This window comes from Pleuronectes platessa, chromosome 22 (genome assembly GCF_947347685.1).
Source record: "Pleuronectes platessa chromosome 22, fPlePla1.1, whole genome shotgun sequence".
Taxonomy (NCBI): Eukaryota; Metazoa; Chordata; class Actinopteri; order Pleuronectiformes; family Pleuronectidae; genus Pleuronectes; species Pleuronectes platessa.
The window spans coordinates 18,386,504-18,409,599 of NC_070647.1; the positions used below are offsets into that span (position 1 = coordinate 18,386,504).

Consider the following 23,096-nt stretch of genomic DNA (forward strand, 5'->3'; position numbering starts at 1 on the left):
TGACTTTGTTTGGGCGATAAAGTCGAGTTAATCACTGATCTCAACTCCTGACGTCACAACAGCTTCACACTGTGAGAAACTGACTTCAGGGAACAGATCTGCAAACCTCCAGGTGGACTTCAGGAGCAGAATATAAACTGCACCAGGTTTGACAAAATACTAGTTTATTTTATATTGTGTGTTTGTGTCAATATTAATAATCAACACAACAAACAGTCAAAGAAGTGTTAGAGCTAAAACAACGTTTGGTCATTATTAATAATAAAGTTCCCAAACAGTTACAGTGTAAAGCTGTAAAATATATATCTACCGAGTTTATGCTGAATCCTGCCTGCCTACTGAAGATGGTAAAACTTTATGGATGTTTCCGTTTGTTAAACATTAGGGTAGGACACATTTTTATTTTACATCCGAAATATAATTTCATATTCGGACTCCCGCCCCCTGGTTTTCAAATCACAGAAAAACATTTCTCTTATAGATAACTAGAGACTCCACAGAAGCCGTTAATCAAAGGATAATTTTGTCAGTTTTTCGCTGTCCATCTTTGTGGAATATGCAGCAGGAGAAATATAGACACCAATTTTTCTAAAGGTCAAAACCTCGGAGCTGTTGCACCTCTGATCCCTCAGATCGATTATTTTCTGCATTGGAGGCCAGAGACACGAATAAATGTTCAACAACATGACATGTCCCCTTTAGAAGTAAAGGTATGAGTGTGAAGTGACTGGGATATAGATCTGTGGCTTTATCTTGCACATGTTTAACATACGACATTATGAACATCTCAGACGACCCTCAGACTGTGTGAAAGGGCAGCGACCTCGAGCAGACATAGCTTTGTATTTGTCTTGAGTAAACCAGAGCTGGGACCTGATTGGCTCTTTTGGCAGGTTATATCCTCCTCCCTGCGCTCCCATTGGCCGGTGAGCTTGACCTGCGGCTGCTTGATGATCACTCAAGGGTCGATGGCACATGACAGGCTGCGAACACCAGACCAGGTAGGGACCAGGGACAACTCAGAATGATCTCATTTTGAAAGTATGATATGTTTTTGGTCCTGTTTTTAGATTTGATCAGTGACTAGGAACCTTCTGAGTGGGGGAGCTTCCAGGAGAAGGAGCACTTGGTTTTAATAAACACTTAGTCTGGCCGAACAGTTGGTTTTGTGCATGAAGCCACATGAATTTCAAAAATAAGGAGTGGAGCTTGTCTGGAATCCTATAGAACTGGCTTCTTCGCTCAGAGCAGAGCGAGATAATAAGCATTTCACATGTTCAAAGTTTCAAGCTGTGAATCAGTGACAGACGCAGGAGAAGCCGACTGAATAACCACAGTCAGAGCAGCTCTCCGTTAATAAAGACGTTGGCACATCTCCACTTCCCTTTTCATCTTTCCTGTCGTCCATCTTTGTATCCGGTTGTGGAAACATCTCAGAGATGATTCAGAACCCTAACCCTAACCCTAACCCATTCTGTTTTCAGATCAACATGCTGTCGATACCAGACCTGATCAAGAAGAAGAGAGACGGAGAAACACTGAGCGACGAGGAAATCAGAACGTTCATCACCGCCGTCACAAACCAAAGCATCCAGGAATGTCAGATAGGTAGGAACATCTCACTGCCTCCGGCTGAGCCGACCAATCAGCTGCTTCTTACTGTCTCTTCTTCTGTGGAGGTGCCATGCTGATGGCCATCTGGCAGAAGGGGATGGTCGTCACCGAGACCGAGACCCTCACTAGGGAGATGATGACATCGGGTGAAGTGATGTCATGGCCAAAGGAGTGGGCGGGGCTCCTGGTAGACAAACACTCGACCGGTGGCGTGGGAGATAAAATCAGCCTCGTGTTGGCGCCGGCGCTCGCCGCCTGTGGCTGCAAGGTGGGTGTGTCCTAATCAACCAATAGAAAGTTTTCATGTTCCTGATCAAATGTTTTTATAATATGGAACGTGTGTGATTCTCTAACCTCAGGTGCCAATGATCAGTGGGCGGGGCTTAGCTCATACAGGAGGAACCCTGGATAAACTGGAGTCGATTCCAGGATTCAACATCCACCAATCAGCTGAGCAGGTAAACAACAAAACATCCATTTACCTACTGTTTGATTTACAATGAGCTGCTTCACTATGAACACAACAGGTTAATGGACATTAATCACAGGTTCAGAGGATCCTGGGCTCGGTGGGCTGTTGCATTGTGGGTCAGACGGAGAGGCTGGTCCCTGCAGACCGGGTCCTGTACGCCCTGCGGGACGCCACCAGCACCGTGGACAGTTTGCCTCTCATCACAGGTCCCGGACAGAACCCTGACGCCATCAAACACTTTTAAATCCAACTCTGATCAGTAAATGAGAATTTAAATATGTGGTCGTTGTGTTTTCCAGGTTCGATTATTTCTAAGAAAGGAGCCGAGTCTCTGACGGCTCTGGTGCTGGACGTGAAGTTTGGAAAAGCTGCTCTGTATAAAGATCTGGAAAGTGCTCGACAACTGGCTCAGTCTCTGGTACGAACATTTATATTAAAAAACTGGGAAGGTTTTACCAGTTTTCTTATAGTTATATTTTCATTCAAGATGCTGGAACCAGTGATTATTTAAGTTTCTGCAGATTATAATGTGTCAATCGATTTGGAGTTTTGTGCCTGTGGTGGAAATGTATCTCGAGATGTGAAATAAAGATTTCTTAAAGTTTTAACAAATAGTTAAAAAGGAAGGTTTTATACATTGTGGTAAAACAGGAAACAAAACAGAAAGCAGACAGGGATCTGGCACCTGGCATTAATAACACAGAAAGAGGAATCAACCCCAGCTCCCAGTTGCCCAGATAAAAGTCAACCAGAAATGAAAGTACCAAGTAAAGACATGAACCTTCAGGTTGCTTCAGCTAAGTGCACAGCAAACAGTCAAAACAGTGGTAAGACATTGATCAGTGGAATCTTCCATTACACTGCCTCCCCATTCAAAGACATGAAACAAGCACAGGTTGTAACTAAAGATTTGTGTTTAGTTTGTGATAAAGTCTAGATGTCGTGTTTCAGGTGAACGCAGGAAACGGTCTGGGCATGCGTACGGGGGCGGTCCTGAGTCGTATGGACGCTACGATTGGTCGATGTGTAGGCAACAGTCTGGAGGTGATGGAGTCTCTGGAGACGCTGAAGGGAAACGGACCTGAAGACGTGATGGAGCTGGTGACCACTCTCGGTACAACACCTCACTTTGTCCTGTGAAGTATGAAAGTCACAGTTAAGACTATTTTTTAAAGAATAAAGAACGTTCGTTTTAGCTGCAGATTCCAGAATCTGCCGGAAAATCATCATGTTTTAAAGTTTTCTCCAGTGTCACAGTGATCCAGTGATAAATGTCTGTTCATTAACGAGTTCACAGGAAACAGGAGCTGCAGACAAGCGTACTTTTAATCATTACAAACTGCTAAATGTGTGTGTGTGTGTGTGTGTGTGTGTGTGTGTGTGTGTGTGAGTGTAGGAGGTGTGCTGCTGCTGATGACCAGCTCGGTGTCGGACCTATCAGAAGGCAGGAGGCAGATCCGTGATGCTGTGACCAGTGGAGCAGCGCTGAGGAAGTTTCAGGCCATGATGGAGATCCAGGGCGTGGCCACGGAGACGTGTCGCTCGCTTGGCTCCGCCCACACAGATTATTTCAGCGTCCTGAGGAAAGCTCGACATCAGATTGAACTCATGACTCCTGCAGACGGTGACTAAATAATTATACATAAAAACTATTTAAAATTCATTTCATTTTGAATCTGTTAATTAATGTAAAATCATCTGAAATATTTCTGCTGATAAACAATCAATAAAGATCAATGAATAAAAAACATTTGAGGCACTGAGGTGATTAATATGAACTTTGGTTACAAGGCCACAGGATAAATATTGGAGTTGATTGAATTCATCTCTCTCTCTCTCTCTCTCTCTCTCTCTCTCTCTCTCTCTCTCTCTCTCTCCATCATCTCTGTCTCTCTACCTCTCTCTCTCTCCATCATATCTCTCTCTCTCTCTCTCTCTCGCTCCCTCTCTCTCTACCTCTCTCTCTCTCTCTCTCTCTCTCTCTCTCTCGCTCTCTCTCCCTCTCCCTCTCTCTCAGGAGTGGTGAAGGACGTTGATGGTTTCGTTTTAGCTGAAATTCTTCATAAACTGGGGGCGGGGCGATCGAAGGCTGGAGAATCTATCAATCACAGTGTGGGGGCGGAGCTGCTGGTGTCACTTGGTCAGAGGGTCGAGACAGGTGAGAGGAGATGATGAAGATGACGAAGAAGAAGATGATGATGATGATGATGATGATGATGATGATGATGATGATGATGATGATGATGATGTTTGTGCTCTCAGGCGCCCCCTGGCTGCGGCTTCATCACGAGGATCCGGCTCCGACTCCAGACCAAATGAGTCGACTGCAGAAAGCTCTGACTCTGGAAACAAACACACACAAACAACACAAACACAATCTGGTTGAAGAACTGCTTCTTCCTCAGTAATACTATTGCTTCAAATATCAGCCGGGTTTCCTGACTTATCCTGCATTCAGCCACCAGGGGGCAACCGGGATGTTTTGGTTTCACTTTAGGAAGCTGTCATGTCGTCCAACTTTATTTATAGTCTTCGCAAAACTGTGACTTTATCCAAAGTCCTTATTGAATAAAATGTGGACCCTCGTGATGAGTCAACATCTGGAGCCTCTGGTGGACCCTCCTGGAAACTGAATAACCGTCACATGGGAGTTTGAAAGCAGATTAAGTCCATTACGTCACAGTAAAATGGGTTTGAAACGTAACATTTGATTATGGTTCTGTTCTTATTCTTCATCGTGTGAAGTTTCTGTCTCAGCTTCTCCTATTTTTTTCTGTCCCTGACCTCTAGTGGACAAACAGCCACACTGCGTCCTAATCCTAACATTTTGCCACCATGAAAATATGCTTCTAGCAGGTGAACATCAAATCAAGAAAATATCATTATAATAACAGGATACAATAACATTATACCATATAATCGTATATGAATTGAATATTAACTGTATTTACACATAAAAAAAACACAAAAGCTCATAAATACATACATTATAAAACAACAATGATTCAAATTTATTAGAAAAATCTAATTTAATAAAAACCATCATAAAATAGTGAAATTATAAAATAAAGTGTTTTGGGGGCACTTCTTTAAGTCTCTTAAAGCCCCCCCCCCCCCCCCCCCCCCCCCCTCCGCCCAGACTCTGTCGTCATGTGACGTCGCAGAGAGCAGGAAGTAGCGTGGATGTCTCACTCCTCTTCAAAGTCTGTGTACCAATTCCTGCCTTTTCTGGAACTTTTATATAATTTAGTTTTTATTCAGTTTATAAGAAATTATCTTTTATATTATAACTTAAATTTAATTATATTGTATTATATAGTCTTTAATTGTATTCAATATAAGTATTTGCATGTCCTACATTGGGAATTCTGAATATCTAAAGATAGAAGTGCTTTAGCTTGAAAACTGCAAATAACGTATTATTATTAGTGTTGTATCTATATATTATAGGTTTATTTTTTCTTTAGCTCTAAAATATGTAATGAAAGGTGTATACAAATATTCTTATTTAATGATTACAACAGAAACCCAGGGTGGCCAGGATGTGGGTTGTCTGCTCTTCAGATAACCGAGTGACTCATATCTTTGAACCTAGACGATCTTTGGGGAGCTAGCCGGCTAACAGCTAACTTCCAGAGACGCCATTAGCTGGGTGAGACACAGCCAGACGCAGGAGCTCGAAAAGCGGAATAACTCCGGAGTGTGGCCCCGGTCCCGTCGCGTCTGTTGCCTGATAACGACCGACGTCGGGTTGTGTGCAGCTGTCGACGCGCTCCTCCGCGGATCCCCCCGGTTTCTGCGGAAGTCGGAAGCCGATGTGAGCTGCGCAGGACTTCGCAGCGACCCGGGCTAACGTTAGCAGCGCTGGCTCGACGCCGCTTGTTTTCATTAACGGCGACAACAAATTAGCGCAAATCAAACTTCCAGCCATGGCGGCCGGAGGGGCGGGCGGCAACAGCGGCAAGACGTACTCCTTCAAGGTGGTGCTGCTGGGGGAAGGCTGCGTGGGCAAGACGTCGCTGGTGCTGCGCTACTGCGAGAACAAGTTCAACGACAAGCACATCACAACTCTACAGGTAAGACCCAGGGTTAGCCCCGAGGCTAACCTCCGACAGGTAGCCGCTAGCTCCGAGGCTAGCCGCTGACAGGTAGCCACTAGCTCCGAGGCTAGCCGCTGACAGGTAGCCGGTAGCTCCGAGGCCAGCCGCTGACAGGTAGCCGCTAGCTCCAAGGCTAGCCGCTGACAGGTAGCCGCTAGCTCCGAGGCTAGCCCCGCTCGGACTCAGGTGTTTGTTTTATTGAAAGTCAGAGCAGGGCGGGTGGTGCTAGCGGTGTTTGGGTGGAGGTGTTTGTGTCGCTGTCACTTGTGTGGGGGTTCGTTACGCAGCCCGGGTCGCACCGTGGGATCTGGGCTGTGGGCGACACCGCAGCCGCCCGGCTAGTGTCGAGGATCGTGACTGACTGAGGTGAAAGCCAAGCGTCCACTGAAGACTCAAACCATCTCTAAGTAAAAGTATATAAATACCTCTCAGTGAAAAATACTCAGTTTGAGATAAAAGTTCAAGTACAATCAGGTTACTTCATGTGAAGTATTTATGATTCCAATACAAAATACAATTGATGCAACTTTGTTTATTCTCATACTGTCAAATCCATATTATTCTAAGTGTGAAAGCAAAGTTAAAGCTTCTTTAAATGTGTTAAGTAACAATAATAACATTTTAAATAACATTCACACGTCAATGATAAAAACCACAGTGACGTTCTATTTGAATAAATTCAAAATAAAAGTCCAGTTTCGTTTCCCTCCTCCTCAGCTGTTCTCTCTCTCTCTCTCTCCCACGGACGTGATCTCTCTTTTTCTGACTCACTCACATTTTAATGCTTAACTCAGGTGGAGACTTGTCTCTGTGCTTTGTCGGTGTGATACCTCACAATCAGCTCCACTCAGTTTCTTCACCTTCTGCACAGACTTTCCTCAGAGATCCGAGGATGACCTGATTAGATCTGAGGAGCTGAAAGGTCAGTCGAGGTCACGCTGAAGTCACGAAAACATGTTTTTATCCCAAAAGTCACCGTGACATCATAATGTTTCGCAAAAACCATTAACTCAACAGCGTTACTGGGACAGAAGGAGACATGTGACCTTCTGTGCTGGAACCTGACTGGTTTGTGGAGGTGGTCAATTTAAATTCTCCTCCGTTCACTTCATTCAACAAAAACACTAAATATTTTCTCATTTAGTCTGAGTTCAGATTCTTGTTGTGAAGATTTGCTTGGAAATTAAACTTAAAATGTTTGGACTCTGCAGGCACATTAATCAGTGGTATGAAGAAAGCTTTACACATTAATCCATATTTTATGTGAACAGATCTTCATCCAAGTCTTCAGATACAAACAGTGAAAGTGTTTTTGGCAGATGCATAAATAATCCATGTTTTTCTAGTAAACATTTCCTGGTTTCAGCTTCTGAAATGTGAAAAAACAACATCTATCTGTTCTTTCTTCACCTCTATGCAAGTTTCCTAATACTCCTTTTTAAAATTATTTTATGAAGGAAATGATTAACATTCCTGTTCCTCAGATCATCTTGCTGTCATGTGTCAAAGAGAAAAGCACGAGCCAGAGTTTTAATATTCATCCAAATCTTTGTCGTCACGGCCGTCGAGCTGATAAGATGTGTGTGTTTGTGTTTGTGTGTATGTGTGTTGGCGTATGGCAGTTCATCTTCTCTCCCATCATGCATCTTGTTTGGGTTGTTTATCTGAGGCGCTCAGGTCACACATGATCTCAGCAGACAAAGAAAAAGAATAATGTGTAAAACCAGGAAGAGTGACTCAGCGTTTCCGTCACAGTGACGGATCGATAATGAGTTAGAGCCGCCGCCTGTGAGCCGGAGCAGCTCAGGCAGAGAGAGAGAAAGAGAGAGAGAGAGAAAGAGAGAGAGAGAGAAAGAGAGACAGACTCCCGGCTCCGTCGGCTGCTGTTGCGTAACCGTTGCTGTGTTTGAACCTCTTGAAGTGAGTTGCTTCATGAACTCTGCTCTCACAGCTTCCTGTGTCGAAGCCAAACTTCAGGGAAAATCCGTTTCAGGTTAAGGTTTCTTCAGAGAGGAAATACAATGTGTTGTCATTGTTTAACTGAGTTTCTCGTCAGTTCCCTGATTCCTCAGAGGAACCACACATGTAGCTGGGTGACATGTTGACTGTAAATCAGCTCAGGGATCAGATTTCTCCTCTGACACTGAGCTCGTTCTGTAAACATGGCCTCACCAGGCTCTGGAAGATTTACGTTCCAATATAAAACAGATCATTTCTAATGCAATGGAAGTTTTAACTTGCCAGATAAACTTCTCTATTTATATTAATTCTCAACCCAGGTCCCACGCTCTGTTACGTTAGCTCTGAGGACGTCTGTAGCTCGGTTACTAAAGTGCATGTAAACACAACAACAGACAAACAAACGTGACATCATCCAAACAAGTGTTGTTCCCCCAAATTTGTAAGATGTGATCATCAAATGTGATGTTACGTAATTCGGGAAACAGTTCTTTGTCTTTATACATTTGGCTACTCCCTCCCACTCTGGTACAAAGTCAAAGGTCAGGATCTTCTGATGAGATCTAAACAACAATGCCTGTTCAAGCAATCAGGCCCAGATTCATTCAGTAGAACAGGATACAGCAGGATCAAGGTTACATTGTATGAGACTCAATCAAAGGGGAAATAAACATGATCATATTGTGGTCACATGTTACATGTCCCTTACAGGTGTCAGACATGTTTTCCTCCTTAAAAGAGAATCCACATGTTAAAGTGGATGAAAGAGTTTCACTGGATGAGTAAGAAGCAGGAGGAGCCTCCGGGTCCTGGAGGCTCCTCCAGCACCATGTGTCACAGTCACATGATGCTTCTCGGCTCCACAGCTGCAGGGCTCAGGTCTCTTCACTCTCACTCACTTGTGACCGACTCAGTTCCGTGAAGCAGCAGCATGTTGCACGACGCTGTCACCAGACGATCAGCTGTTACGTAAAGTTATCGGTTGATTTATTTACTCCAGCCTTTGATCCGTGAGCCTCAGACGCTCATGATTTCCATTCATGAGCGAGCTGCAGACTCCAGCATCAGTCAGTGTTCATCACGAGACTCGTCACGATGGAAACTTTCTGCCTGTTTTACTCTCGTTCACTGTCAGAAAGTTTCACGGACTCTGAATCCGTAACTTTCCCTCGGCCGTTTCCACAGCTCGACAGAAACTGGACCTCACGGTGACATCACGTCTCAGCCTCACTGTTTATCTCTGAATCGGAGTCGCCTGTAAAGATCCAACATGTCAAAACAAAAGGGGGGGGGGCGAGATAAATCTTTTCCTCAGACGAACTTTGACCTTTGTTACACGCAGCTCTTAACCCAGTGGTTAACTGGTAATACAGTTTATACTGAAACTGGAAGATGAGAAGTTACAAAACAAACCTGATTAGCGTATTTATTTCACTTGTCTCCAGAGATTAAAAATAAATCCTGCAGCATTTTAATCCTCAAGTTTCTGACCAATAACAACTCAGTGGAATAACTGTGGAGGTCAAAGGTCACGAAACCATGAATATATTCATGTGACCATGAACTTCTGCTCAGTTTTCAGTAAAAGATACAGATTTAAGATTTTAATTTGTCTTTGTTTGTGTTTGTTTTTACAAATTGTCTCAAAACATCTGTTATTTCAGTATCATTTTGTGGTCTCTAGAGTGTGGAGACCCGACCAGAGCCAATCAGGTGCGAACAAACATGAGATATTTGGGTTGTGTTCAGAGTTGATCACGATGCAGCCTGGAGGAATCATGTTCAGAAGATAAGTTTGATACCACACTCTGCTTCTTGAAACTGACTCGTCTCGTTCTCCTCTTCCTCCGCAGGCGTCCTTCCTCACGAAGAAGCTCAACATCACGGGCAAGAGGGTGAACCTCGCCATATGGGTGAGAGAGCCGTGTTCCTGCTGGCGTGACGTTAGCGTGTCGCTGGATGAACGTTGACCTGGTTTGTGTTTGTCTGCAGGACACCGCGGGTCAGGAGAGGTTTCATGCGTTAGGTCCCATCTACTACAGAGACTCCAATGGAGCCATACTAGTGTACGACATCACAGACGAAGACTCGTTTCAGAAGGTAACACAACAGCAGGAGAGTCACTGCTTCTCCAGTAGATCTTCTTTTACATGAAGTTGAATTAAAGTGGGTTTGTTTGTGTGGTTCCAGGTGAAGAACTGGGTCAAAGAGCTGAGGAAAATGTTGGGCAACGAGATTTGTCTATGTATAGTAGGTAAGTTATCACACATCTGACAGTTCATCATGTCTGTGGTCCACATGGGCTTCCGTCCGTCCCTGTCTGTCCCTGTTTGTCCTTCATGTCCTCGTCTTTGCGTCTCTTCTCGTCTTCGCTGCTGAACATGAAGTTGTTTCTTTGTGTCGTGACAGAACATTTGTGAGTCGTTGTAACTGGATTATGTTGGTGATGCTCCTCATGAGTTTGGACCTGCTGCAGTTACACAACCCGCTGTGTGGAAATGTTTCTCCATGAGGCAGCGAGTCATGAGGCCGGTGTCCCAAGTTCAGCTCCGTGAAGTTTGAGTCTCTGAGCTGAGATCAGTTTGTTTCATACATGTGCTCATGTACATGTTTATGTCATTTCTATGGATTTATGTGGATTCAGATTTTTTTTATTTTTACTCTAAAACATTTCAGTTAGAAAAGCTCTTAATCCCAACTGCTCATTCAAAGAAGTAAAGTTTATAAACCAACAGTCAGTTTTGTTAGACGTGAAATCCACTGCATCGCTCGGGCTCTTTACTCAAAGGATGATCACCACTTGTAGCTGCAGGGGGCGCTGTTGCTTTTCCTTTGCAATTTGTGGTGAAATAAGTGTGTTCTTGTTCCTGCAGGTAACAAAGTTGATTTGGACAAAGACAGACATGTTTCAGTTGAAGAGGCAGAGAGGTATGAACTTTATTTAAAACTCTTTTCTCACTGTTTTCACAAGTTAAACCTGTGAAGAGCTCTGGAACGTTTCCTTTTCTCTTTTGAACAGAAACCACATCATGTCTTCTTCATGTTAATGTGCTGCTGTGTTTCTCTTCAGTTACTCCGAGTCTGTCGGAGCCAAACACTACCACACATCAGCCAAGTTAAACAAAGGCATCGAGGAGCTGTTCCTGGACCTTTGTAAAAGTAAGAGTTCACCTGCACAACAGACACTGAACACACAGTGAAATATGAACATCAGCATTATGAACTAGACAAACTGCCGAGTCATGTCCCGCCCCTTCACAAAATGTCACAGGAAGCTGTTAAATACATTTTGCGTTGTCCTGCTAACAAACAAGATGACAATGAAAACCTCCTAGTGTTTCATTCATATAACATTTGTGTGTCTGTGTGTGTCTGTGTGTGTTTCAGGGATGATGGAAACGGCTCAGGCTGAGGAGAGGCTGAAGGGCAACGGGGCCAGCCAATCGGCTTCGAGTAGGCGGGGAGTACAGATAGTGGACGACGAACCACAGGCCACGCCGGCCGGAGGCTGCTGCTCCTCTGGCTGACACACACACTTTTACTTCAACACACACATACACACACATTCATCAGTGTCTCCGTTGTCTGGTCCATCGGCTCTAAATCCTAAACTAATCTGCTGTTTGTGCTGCTAAGGAGCATGGGAAATTACTCTTCACTTACTTAATCCAGCGTGCCCTTACTAAACAAGTCACTGAAGTCGTTATGATTGAAACCAGTGACAAGATTCTCTAAAAGTCTCATTTTAGCACTTTACTATCCTCCCATATATGGAAATACAACAACGCAACAGTATTTTAAAAACAAAGCAGTGGCCAATGTTCCAGAAAACTCCAATTTCATATTTAAATTATCATTAAAACAGTCGAACATTATTTCAAAGAAGAGTCTCAGGCTTCAGCAAACACACAAACATGCACACGCACATGCACACACTGTACAGACGTCCAATAAACTCCATATTCATCAGTAAATATAAACACCAGTTTGTAGTGGAACGTCTCCACCTGCTGGACAAACATCAGACTGCAGACGAGGTCGTTGCAGGTCGTCACCACGAGGAGCAGCCTACATGTCCAACCTGACCGCCAGGGGGAGCTGCAGCGGCATTTAGTCAATAAAGTTATTACAAAATAAAACTTCTCATTAATATAAAACAAACATGGGTTCTGCAGAACCTGGTTTTATTTGTTTAAATTAAACTGCACTTTATCCTAATCAAATCTGCAGATAATATGTCGAACATGAAAACATGATATTTATAGTTTATTTAAAAAATAAAAATTTATAAAGAAGTCAAATTGATTCATTTGAATTAATTATCAAAACATAAAGAAATTAAAACGATATAAAGCAAAGAAAAGCTGAAAATTCTTGAATCTGGGAATCAGAGAAAAGACATCAAATTTAAACTTTAAATATTTTGTTCGTTTGTTAATCGACTAATCATCAGAGTTCAAATCAATAATAACGTTTAATCAGCTGTGCTCCGTCTTTACCCGAAAGTTGAGTCGATGGTTTTAACAATAACACACACTTCTCTACAACAACAACAACAACACACCCACACTGTCGCTGCCGGGCAGAGAAACTGTGCATGTTTGAATTCTGTAAAAGGCTTTTTTGTTTGTTTTTGACTTTTAAAAAACTTGGTGAATAAATAAAAGAGTGAGCAGCGGTTATTTAATAAGTTAAAGTCACGTGGCAGTGATGGATCTGATCTGTTCATGAATCCTTCTCTCTTCTCGCTGCTGTGTTCGTTTCCTGTTGTTTCTCCTGCATCAATCTGCTTAGTGAAGAAAACACACAAATAACAACAACCTGGACGTTTTGTTGCCTTCGGGGGGGAAGTTCTGTTTGTTATGGAGAAACAACGACGTGTGGAAAAGGAAAAAATATCAGCACACCTTTTGGAAATGTAATTTTTTTAAACTGCTAGTGTCAAAAGTGTTTTGTAAAGATAATAGAACAATTATAACGATTTACACAACGCGTGGAGGTGTCGCACACATTGTCGTTCTTTCATTTTGCACTTTTACTGAGTTTGTTAACGTGTGATTCACAGACAAACATGAGCAGTGATTTTATTTAATAACTTGTGTGCTTTATGGACACATTGATATCTCAGGATGAAGAAGACGATCCAGATCTCATGGCTTCACCTTTTGCAGCTGCTACATCGTCCATCTTTATTTACAAGTATGACTGAGGTAGTTTATGATGGAACATATGTTTCATCAGTTTTTAAAACATTTTGGTTATTTAGATATTTTTAATTTGGTTTAAAGTTGACGACCGAGTCACTTCAAACGAAGAGTCGGAGCCATAATGAAATCTGGAGATTCACGAGTAAATTAATTATCTTTGCTACTGATTTCCTTAAATAAGTTCAATTTTCCCTTTGATATTATTTTCTCATTGAATAACTTTTTTCTTATGTAACAAATCAGTCAAATTACACTGAAGCTCTTTTAGTAAGTTTATTGTGCTTTAGATATAAAGTGATATTCTGCAGCAGTTGCCGTTTGGAGTCAGTCGACACACACACACACACACACACACACACGTACAGACACACAGACACACACAGTTTACTGTCTATGTTTTATTTGGAATCTTTTCACCATCAAACATGAAAACAAGGACAACTTTTTAAGAAAATTAAAAACCTGTAAAGTGACTTCTTCCCTTTAACAACACTTTACACTGTAACAGGAAGAGACAGTAACACACAGAACCGACCCAGTCACATTCAATACAAAGTGTAGAATATCAAAAATATTTAAAAAATAGAAATAAACTACGATCTCAAACCATTCACAGCTGAATGGAAAAATTATTCTTCAAACAATTCTATTTGTTTAAACAGAGTTAATTGCACTTTTATCAGACGTCTGCTTTTCCTGAACTTAAAGAAAACTAGAAGCAAACAGTGGTTTGAAGAACATTTGGTTTTCAGTGTGAAAGTTGTTTGTGTAAAGATGATAAAAAAAATTATTTTAGAGAAGAATCTGTTCTTGTTTTTCTACACGATCACAAGACAAAATAAAGTTTCACAAACTAAAAACATTTAAATATTTTGAGGTAAAAAGGTCAATTAAACTAATTAATAACCTTAATTTAAATCTGCTGAACTGGTTATTATTTGTCTATATGAAAACTGATCTGGATTTTCTGAACTTTTTCGAAATTTAAAGCCGGAATTCTTTTAAAAAGTCAGAGATTTGAGTCTCAGTGAAACATCTTCTCTTTTATCTCCTGACGTAAGAAACTTTCTAACCAGAAAAGTCTTGTGATCGTTAGAAAAACTTCAACAAACATCCTAACACAAGAGATTCTGACAGAAACAGAAGAATCATCTAATTGCAATTACTTTTCATTCAGCGTCTTTTTTAACAATCACGTTAAATGTTTCAATGGAGCTCCTCAGACTTCAGACCTTTACCACAATCTGACAGCAGAGGGCAGCGCTGCTCCTCTAGTACACCGGAGGGTTCTGCAGCTCCTGGTACTTTGGCGGCCCAGTGGTGAAGATGCTGGGAACCATCAGGACGGTGGTTCGGGCGGGGTGACGCAACTGGTGGATCATGATGGACGACAGGATCATCCCGAGCAGCTGGAGGACAAACAGTGAGTTCAGTTAAATATCAAAGTTTCAACACGACTCAGTCACGATAAACATCCCGAGCTGAGCTTCTCACCGCCAACGTAGCCAGACTGAAGACGAGGCCGGTCATGATGTCAGCCACGACGAGGATGAACCTCATGAGGATGGGGAAGCAGGGCTGAAGACGAGGGGGGGGAAGAAAAACAGGATTTATCATTTTATTCAGGTTGCTTATCATAGTTATAAATGTTTTCATGCTTTAATGCTCAGTAAACAGGTCATAACATTGACATGGTCACCGACCTTGCTGTAGATCTGCTTCCTCGGGTACAGGCTCTGCAGGGAACAAACAGAAACATTAGAGACGTGGGTTTGAATCCCGACTGAGGAAGAAGACGCGTTGCTTCGTACTCACCAAGTAGGTGAGGCTCTGACACATGCCCTCCTCCACCTCCATGCTGCTGCACACACACGAGTCCGGGACGTTGTTCTCCCAGTCCGAGTAGCTGAAGAGGCCACAGCAGTGCAGCTGGACACAGAAGAAGAAGAAGAAGAACAGGCCAGTTAGAGATCAGAGTTATGAATCTACAATAACAGGAAGAGAGCTCCACCATAAACCTTAATACAAACAGCCTGAACCTGAAAGTCAACATTCTTCTTCCCTTTGACAGAGGAAGGAAAGTTTGAATCTGAACCAACCACAGATCCGTTTGTTCTTCACTGCTCATGTGAAACCACAAAGACGATGAGATGAGAAAGGAAACAACACAAACTGGTTCCGTGGAAACATTTTACACAACGAGCACAAAAGACTTCAGCGTTTCTTTGTTCCTCAGTTTCATTTTTTTTCAGAAAGTAAACGTGTGAGTGAGTCTCCTTCCTCGACAAAAACAGGAAGTGATATCGACCTGCATCACCCAGGGAGCCAATCAGACGGCTCAGGCTACACCCTGCTGAAACCGGTCCAACGCCATCAGAGAGTCAGTGACTGTCTCTGGGTGCGAAGACAGAAGAGTCGTGAGGGATCATCCTCAGGGGAACATTCTTAAAATGTTTTGTTATTTCTTGTCAAAATTGAAATCGTCCACGATAGAGTTAAAGAAATGGATCAGAGCGGTGAGAGTTGTGTGTGTGTGTGTGTGTGTGTGTGTGTGTGTGTGTGTGTGTGGTTGTGTGTGTCTCACCTGTGACTGCATGGCGTCGGCCATGTTCTTCACCTCCTCTGTGGCCGTGTCCAGTGGCAGCAGCTCCTTGAACTTATCCGACATGATCTCTGTCAACTACAAACACAAACATAAGCTTTTATTCTGAAAAACGGAAATGAAATCAAACTTGAGCTGATTCATAGAAAACAGACTCAGAATCAGTCACAGTGGAACCAACACTAAACAGACCATAGAGCCATTAGACTGTGTGTGTGTGTGTGTGTGGGGGGGGGGGGGGGGGTTACCTTAGGTCGGAAGAAAGCAGCGACGATTCCAATTCTCAGCATCATCAGAGTTCCAATCACCATACACACCAGGAACTGCACACACACAAACACACATCAAATGTATTAAAGTGCACACGAGGAACATGAGAAACACAAACAGACTCTTTTATCCTCTTTGCTCTCAGCAGGTCCCTGAACATCGATCTTTGCTTCTGATGAAACGAGTTCATTATTAACCTGGATCAGAAAAGAGAGTTTAGAAAAGAACGAGCTGCACTAACAGGAAATCAGAGGAACACAGATCGAGTGTTTCATGACTTCAGTAAGTCTGGGTTTCCCCTCAGATTTCACAACTCTTCATCATCATCATCATCACATCCTTCCTGTTTCAGGAGATGGAGTCAGTGGTTTTGGGGATTTTCTGTTATTTAGAAATAGTGTTTTGACTCGTTTCTGATGTGCTCTTCACGTGGGAGATGTTCGCTGCTCTTCTCACTCACGAGGATCAGACACACTTTGTTCTCCCTGTGGGCGCCGTACGCTCCCAGCACGGCGATGACCAGTGTGACGGCTCCCACCACGTACAGGACCACCAGGCCGGTGGTGCGACCCTCCATCTGGAGGCAGAAGAGCAACAGGTTCATGTTCAGGTTCTTTTAGACCCGGAGGTGTTTGTTTAGAGAGAGTTTGTTCTTACGTCATCTCTGATGTAGACCTGAGAGAGCAGAGGGATCAAGATGACGATGGCCCCGAAGATCTGGAACCAAACACATCTGGGTTAGATTCACTCTGAACGGGTCAAAGCACAAAGTGTCACTTCATCTCAGAAGAGAACAAACCCAGGCCCACAAGTTCTTCTGGACTTTATATTCAATTATTTATAAATCTGCTATTTAGGTTCTCACTTAACATAAATAAAAAAACAGTAACCGTCTCCTATTATTAAATTAAATTCCATCAATACATATTTTATTATCTGATGTCACGGAAATGGGAAAATGTTCCCATTCAGTTAGAGAATATTTGAATTTGTTTGCTTAAAACCAGAGAATTTAAATATTGAAACTATTCTTAGTCTCTTCCTGCTCACGCCCGAGGTTATTACAAGTCTCTATCATAGAGTGTAAATACAGATGACCACACCTCCTCCTCCACGTGAGCAGATGGGACATGGACCAAACAAACAAGTGAAAGTAGACGTTAAATAAATGTTTGTCAAAGATGTTTCTGTCGTTTCAGGTCATTCTCATCTCGGTCACATGGCTCCACTCTGATGTCACCGGCACAAGATGGCGGCACCAGCTCTTTTAATCTGAGCTTCATCTTTGCACAGTGGGAGGAAGTGGAGACGTGAGGCTCATCTTTATTTACACTCTGAACGCAATCATACAGCTTCTGTTCCATAACTGACCTGCAGCAGATAAGAACTTCTGTAAACACTAGATTATTGACAGAGGTTAAATTAATTTCCCACAGTGGCGTATGTAGGTCTGTTAAACAGCTGCCACATATATTTACATAGATATTTATATTTACAACTTTTATTGTTATTAAAAATCAAAGTTATGAATGTGTATGTAAAGTGCATCTTGTTGTGGAGGGAGAAAATCTGAAAAGTCTGTTGATTTGAGTTTCAGAGAATAAGCAGCTCCAGAGAATCCCACTGAGCCAGCTGCGCTACTGTAACTGGCCACCAGGGGCTTTTATTGTGAAGGACGTGCCTGAACCGAAACTCTTTATAAAACAAAATGGATGCTAAATTAAACTGTGAGAGGAAAACATCACACACACACACACACACAACCACACACACAACCACACACACAACCACACACACACAACCACACACACACAACCACACACACACAACCACACACACAACCACAACCACACACACACTTTTTCCAGATTAACTTAATTTTTTGGAGTTTGGACTCTTGGAGAAACACCTGATGACATCACCATGAACTTTTAACTGGTCCCAGTGTGACCATTACAAACATTCCCAGTTTCACTTCCACCGTCTAACAGGTGCTGACGCACATGTTAAAGACTCACAAACACAACAGAAGAAGAACCTTCAGCTCGTGTCTAACATCTCAACACTTCACAGCTGTTCAGTACAAACCATCTACGTCACATTCAGACCCGGAAACGTCACAGGAAACTTTCCACTCGATCTCGAACTCACCGCGAAGAAGACGTTGAACACGGTGAAGGTCCATTTGATGCACGAGTTGATCTGCGCCATGTTGAGAAGAAGATCCACAGAGCTGGTGTCACCAAGAAGATCCGCAGCAGAAGTGACGGGGGGCGGCGGGGTGGAGGTGGTGGAGCAGCCCGGAGGGGGCGGGGCTCCGATCAGTGACCGAGACAGCGAAGCAGCTGAAGGGTGGGGGGGGAGGGGGGGTCTGTCCTTTCGGGGAAAGTGCAGCCCGGAGTCCAACAGACCACGCCCCCTTCAAGTACACCAACACTGTCAAACAGACCACGCCCCTCCAACACATCAATAACGTATCCGACAAAACCACGCCCCCTGTCAAAGCGGCGCCCAGGTATTCAGCCAAACCACGCCCCCTTCCAATACTCACTCAATTGTTCTGCCCAGTCACGCCCACTCTGCCCGCCTCCCTGACCATATACGGAGGGGGCTTTTCCGGTCCTTGCTCGGGAAGCAGAATGGAAACATCCCCGTCGTTAGATCTGATCCCAGATCCGCAGCTGGGAGCTGGGACGTGTCCTGACACGAACCTGTTTCGGGAACAGCTTCTGTTTCGGGACTGAGGAAACGAAAGTGAGGGAACATCTGAGTTCTTTAGTCTTTAGTTTAGATGAGCTCCACATGAATCTTTAATACTCGTATACCATGATACACCAGAGGCCATTTTAATCTCATTGTGTTAGTTCTGTTGTGTAGTTGTCTCTCTGGTTATCTTTCTTTTTGGTCTTTTGTGTTTCTCTGTGGTTGAGTTGTGTCTTTGTTGTTGTTTTCTAGTTGGTTTGTATCTCTGTAATGTTTCTATGGTCATTTTCTGGTTGTTGTTTTTTTTATATCCAGTGACTACAGAGAATGTTAAGTCGGAATGCAGTGCATGCTGGGAATTTCTTCAGAAACTTAATTTATTAAGTTATTGTTCAAGTGAGGAGAACTTGTGTTTATGAATTCTGAAAACAGAAACAAGAAAAACATGCAAAGCGATTGGTTTATTAAACCTGACGCACTTTCATAGATTAAAAATACACAATTAGTTCAAACTGAAGTAACTTCAGTGTTTATACTTTACGTAGAGAAATGAAACATTAACACACACGTTCAGAACGAGCAGCAGCTCAGGCAGAGATCTGAAGAATTAAACAAATATCATATTCAAAACAGCCTGCTGCACGTCAGACGAGGTTTTGCATTGTGACAAACTGTGACTTGTTATCGAAGTTCAGTCTGTAAACGAGTGTGAGAGGAAGTGAAAGTTTCATCTGAGCTGAGATCTGAGGGTGTGACTGGAATAAAAACCTCAACTCGACCACAGAGTCAAACTCTTCTCTGTGTGAAACTTCCACCGAGTCCATCATGTTTGCTTAATATTTATCTTTATTCTTCTCATTTAAACACATTCATGAGACGTTTGTGTTTGTTCATAACGAAACTTCTTCCGTATTCATCCTGGTTTTTAAACACAGCTCTGTCTTTATTTTATCAAAAGAAGCCAAAATGTGAAATGTTATTTAAAATCAGAACTTCTTCAACACGACCTCGACTCCTCTAAACTCAACTGGAGCACATTCCTCTGATGTGAGTCAGTGACGCTCAGGGTCGGTCTCATTTCGTCTGTTCCCAACATGACTCCTCCTCCTCTTTCTTCTCCTCCTCCTCTTTCTTCTCCTCCATCATGACACGCACTTTCTTTGTCTTCTTCCTCTTTCTTCCCCCGAGTTACTGCAGGAGACTTTCACACAGTGAAATAACTTTATTATATATTATACAAACACACATAGTGAGAACACAACACACAGAAACACAAAATGTGTGAAAGAGATTTATATATAACATGGTTCTGAAGATTTAATCAAAAGCAGATGAGAAAAACCCAATGTGACCGCTCCCACTGTCTCTGACTGACACACACACGGAGAAGGTACTGACACACAACAACGAAACAACAACAGACACATAATAAAACAGACACACAACAACAGACACATAATAAAACAGACACACAACACAAAACAACAACAGACACAAGAATAAAACAGACACACAACCACAAAACAACTACAGACACAACAACTATAGACACACAGCATCACACAAAGATACAAGCCGATAAAATAACACAATGAGCTCTGTTGTTAAACGTGCCGCACAAACACGAGGAGCTGCTGCCCCCTGCAGGCTGCAGAGCTTATTACACCCACAGATTGCTGTTTTAAATCTTAAACTCTAATTTAAACTGTGTGATTAAGATGAACATTTCATTTAGAGATAAATATTTCGTATGTATACAAATGTATTTTACGATCAACTTCAGGCTAAATTGTGAATCATAAATATTCATTAACATTTCTTTCTCCATAATGTCTGAAGTTCATATATTTGTAAAGACACCGTGTGCTCCTCCGCTCCCTTCACTGGTTACCAGTAGCTGCCCACATCCGGTTCATAACACTAGTACTTGGTACCGTGCTGTGAACGGATCAGGTCCAGATAATAAAATCTTGAATCTACAGCCGTGGCCAAAAGTTTTGAGAATGGCACAAATATTAATTTTCACAAAGTCTGCTGCATCAGTTTTTATGATGGCAATTTACATATACTCCAGAATGTTATGGAGAGTGATCAGATGAATTGCAATTAATTGCAAAGTCCCTCTTTGCCATGAAAATTAACTTTATCCCCCCAAAAAATGTCCACTGCATTTCAGCCCTGACAGAAGGACCAGCTGACATCAGGTCAGTGATTCTCTTGTTAACACAGATGAGAAGTTGATAAGGACCAGTCTGGAGATCACTCTGTCATCCTGATTGAGACAGAGCAGCAGACTGGAAGCTTTGATCGGAGGATGGTGCTTGAAGTCATTGTTCTTATCTGTTAACCATGGTTACCTGCAAGGAAACACGTGGATTATTTTATTCCTTTGCACACAAAGGAATTCAGAGACCAGGATATTGCTGCTAGTAAGATTGCACCTAAATCAGCCATTTATCTGATCATCAAGAACTTCAAGGAGAGCGGTTCAATTGTGAAGAAGGCGTCAGGGCGCCCAAGAAAGTCAAGGAAGTGCCAGGACCGTCTCCTAAAGTATATCCAGCTGCGGGATCGTGGCACCACATTCCAGGTGCTGCTCAGGAATGACAGCACTGGCAGGTATGTGTGCATCTGCACGCACAGTGACAAGAAGACGTTTGGAGGATGGCCTGGTGTTAAGAAGGGCCGCAAAAAATCGTCTTCTCTCCAGGAACAACCTCAGGGACAGACTGATATTTTGCCAAAGGTGCAGGGATTCTACTGATGAGGACTTGGGTGAAGCCATCATCTTATTGTGAGTCGCTTTGGATAAAAGCGTCAGCTAAATGAAGTGTAATGTTTTACTGGTGCACGCAGTCCCCTGTGCACAGTCAGGACATCAGGGAGAAAGGGACGATCCGGAGACATGATCCGTCTTCATCGATTCATAACTAGATACATTAAGATCCTCAGTTTGTGTGAAGAGGGGCAGAGACGAGCGCGCGCACACACACACACACACACACACACACACACACACACACACACACACACACACACACACACACACACGCACAAGCGTACACGAACACAAACGCACACTTCTGCTTCAGAGAGTGATTCCCCGCCCCCCCGCTGCTTCTCAACGGGGGCGTGGCCGGCACTCAGTCAGTCTTTTCAAAGTCAGCTGTAATAAAACAACCATTACACCTCGACGGGTTCAGGACAATCTGTGCAGCGGACAAAACTCTGGAAAATGGACAAGACTCTGTTCACTGTACTGCTCCTTGTCCCACTTGTCTCTGGTGAGTTTATTAATTCACCACATCTGTCCTGAGAGACATCAGCTCTGTGCGGTGTGAACAGGACTACATGTCTCCTGTGTTTCCTCAGGTGGATCTCATCCCACATGTTCGAGTCTGTCATTAACGGTGGAAGAAGGTGAGGACGTGAGTCTCTGGTGTGGACTTGTCCCCTCGGTCAACTTGGTGAATTACACAGTGGAAGTTATAAGAACTGACCTCAGCCAGTTCGTCCTCCAGTGATGAGACTGGGTTGAGTATCGAGACAGAAGAGTCCTCCATGATGTCCAGATGGAGCAGTACAGACACAGAACCACACTGGACCTCAGAGCCCTGATCAGGGGAAACGTCTCAGTGCAGATCTCCTCTGTGAAGATGGCTGACAGAGGAAATTACACATGTTTGAGCCCCAGACTGAAACCCCGGTGCATCATCACCCTGCATGTTGGTAAGGATCCTGAACTCATGGCTGTACGGCACAGTGGACAAACGGCAGATTGTGAGTGAACGTGTGATGTGAGAGAGTTCTCAACCTGTTTGATTCTCATGTGAAACAGTGGAGCAGAGGAACCAGGTCAGTGCTGCACCTCCTCTGGAGAACATCTCCACATCCAACCAGCTGGGGAAAGGTATCTGACTTATTATCCTCTAGAAAACTGGAGTCGTGACTTTAATTCACTTTACACTTCATCCTCTGTTCTTCTGTGTTTGAGTCCAGAGGCGTTAACCACCAGATTCATCTCCTCTCTGTTTGCAGGGGCTGTTGCAGCCATTGTTGTTGCTGTTGTCGTCTGTGTTCTTATTGCTGGTGCTGTCTTCATCAGACGGAGAAGAGCAGAACCAGTAAGTGACCGTTTCTGCTCTGTAGCATTTTACTTTCAGTGCATT

General features: G+C 43.2%; 3 protein-coding genes across 7 annotated transcripts; 2 read left to right on the plus strand and 1 right to left on the minus strand.

Annotated features, from left to right (window-relative positions):
- The first annotated feature begins 14 nt into the window (after positions 1-14).
- On the plus strand, positions 15-4,790 carry tymp (thymidine phosphorylase). Of its 5 annotated transcripts, none has more exons than XM_053415400.1 (11): positions 39-146; positions 792-1,041; positions 1,485-1,608; positions 1,680-1,882; positions 1,974-2,072; positions 2,163-2,292; positions 2,386-2,504; positions 3,038-3,200; positions 3,483-3,710; positions 4,104-4,244; positions 4,349-4,790. In XM_053415400.1, the coding sequence occupies exons 3-11, from the start codon at positions 1,491-1,493 to the stop codon at positions 4,492-4,494; spliced, it is 1,347 nt and encodes a 448-aa protein (XP_053271375.1). In that variant the 5' UTR covers positions 39-146; positions 792-1,041; positions 1,485-1,490; the 3' UTR covers positions 4,495-4,790. The 5 variants fall into 5 exon arrangements, with proteins under 5 accessions (XP_053271376.1, XP_053271375.1, XP_053271373.1 ...); XM_053415398.1 differs by having other exon boundaries at positions 792-1,001; XM_053415397.1 differs by having other exon boundaries at positions 894-1,001.
- Positions 4,791-5,702: 912 nt separating this feature from the next.
- Positions 5,703-14,468, plus strand: rab21 (RAB21, member RAS oncogene family). Its single transcript, XM_053415405.1, has 7 exons — positions 5,703-6,162; positions 9,999-10,058; positions 10,138-10,245; positions 10,336-10,399; positions 11,019-11,073; positions 11,216-11,304; positions 11,533-14,468. Exons 1-7 carry the CDS (start codon positions 6,016-6,018, stop codon positions 11,670-11,672), a joined length of 663 nt encoding a protein of 220 aa, XP_053271380.1. The 5' UTR covers positions 5,703-6,015; the 3' UTR covers positions 11,673-14,468.
- LOC128429112 (tetraspanin-8) lies at positions 13,736-18,537 on the minus strand. The gene is made up of 9 exons (XM_053415404.1): positions 18,376-18,537; positions 16,882-16,941; positions 16,685-16,801; positions 16,203-16,277; positions 15,937-16,032; positions 15,168-15,281; positions 15,056-15,088; positions 14,847-14,930; positions 13,736-14,761 (listed from the first exon to the last, which is right to left on the minus strand). Exons 1-9 carry the CDS (start codon positions 18,433-18,435, stop codon positions 14,624-14,626), a joined length of 777 nt encoding a protein of 258 aa, XP_053271379.1. The 5' UTR covers positions 18,436-18,537; the 3' UTR covers positions 13,736-14,623.
- Positions 18,538-23,096: the final 4,559 nt, after the last annotated feature.

Excerpts from the sequence above, each read along its gene's own strand:
- rab21 (XM_053415405.1), top strand. The coding sequence starts at position 6,016 with ATGGCGGCCGGAGGGGCGGGCGGCAACAGCGGCAAGACGTACTCCTTC. Across the intron at positions 6,163-9,998 it reads AGCACATCACAACTCTACAG|GCGTCCTTCCTCACGAAGAA; the intron begins GTAAGACCCAGG and ends CTTCCTCCGCAG. Across the intron at positions 10,059-10,137 it reads GGGTGAACCTCGCCATATGG|GACACCGCGGGTCAGGAGAG; the intron begins GTGAGAGAGCCG and ends GTTTGTCTGCAG.
- tymp (XM_053415398.1), top strand. The coding sequence starts at position 951 with ATGATCACTCAAGGGTCGATGGCACATGACAGGCTGCGAACACCAGAC. Across the intron at positions 2,293-2,385 it reads CAGTTTGCCTCTCATCACAG|GTTCGATTATTTCTAAGAAA; the intron begins GTCCCGGACAGA and ends TGTGTTTTCCAG. Across the intron at positions 4,245-4,348 it reads TGGTCAGAGGGTCGAGACAG|GCGCCCCCTGGCTGCGGCTT; the intron begins GTGAGAGGAGAT and ends TTGTGCTCTCAG.
- LOC128429112 (XM_053415404.1), bottom strand. The coding sequence starts at position 18,435 with ATGGCGCAGATCAACTCGTGCATCAAATGGACCTTCACCGTGTTCAAC. Across the intron at positions 14,931-15,055 it reads GGAAGCAGATCTACAGCAAG|CCCTGCTTCCCCATCCTCAT; the intron begins GTCGGTGACCAT and ends CCTCGTCTTCAG. Across the intron at positions 14,762-14,846 it reads TCAGTCTGGCTACGTTGGCG|CTGCTCGGGATGATCCTGTC; the intron begins GTGAGAAGCTCA and ends TTTGTCCTCCAG.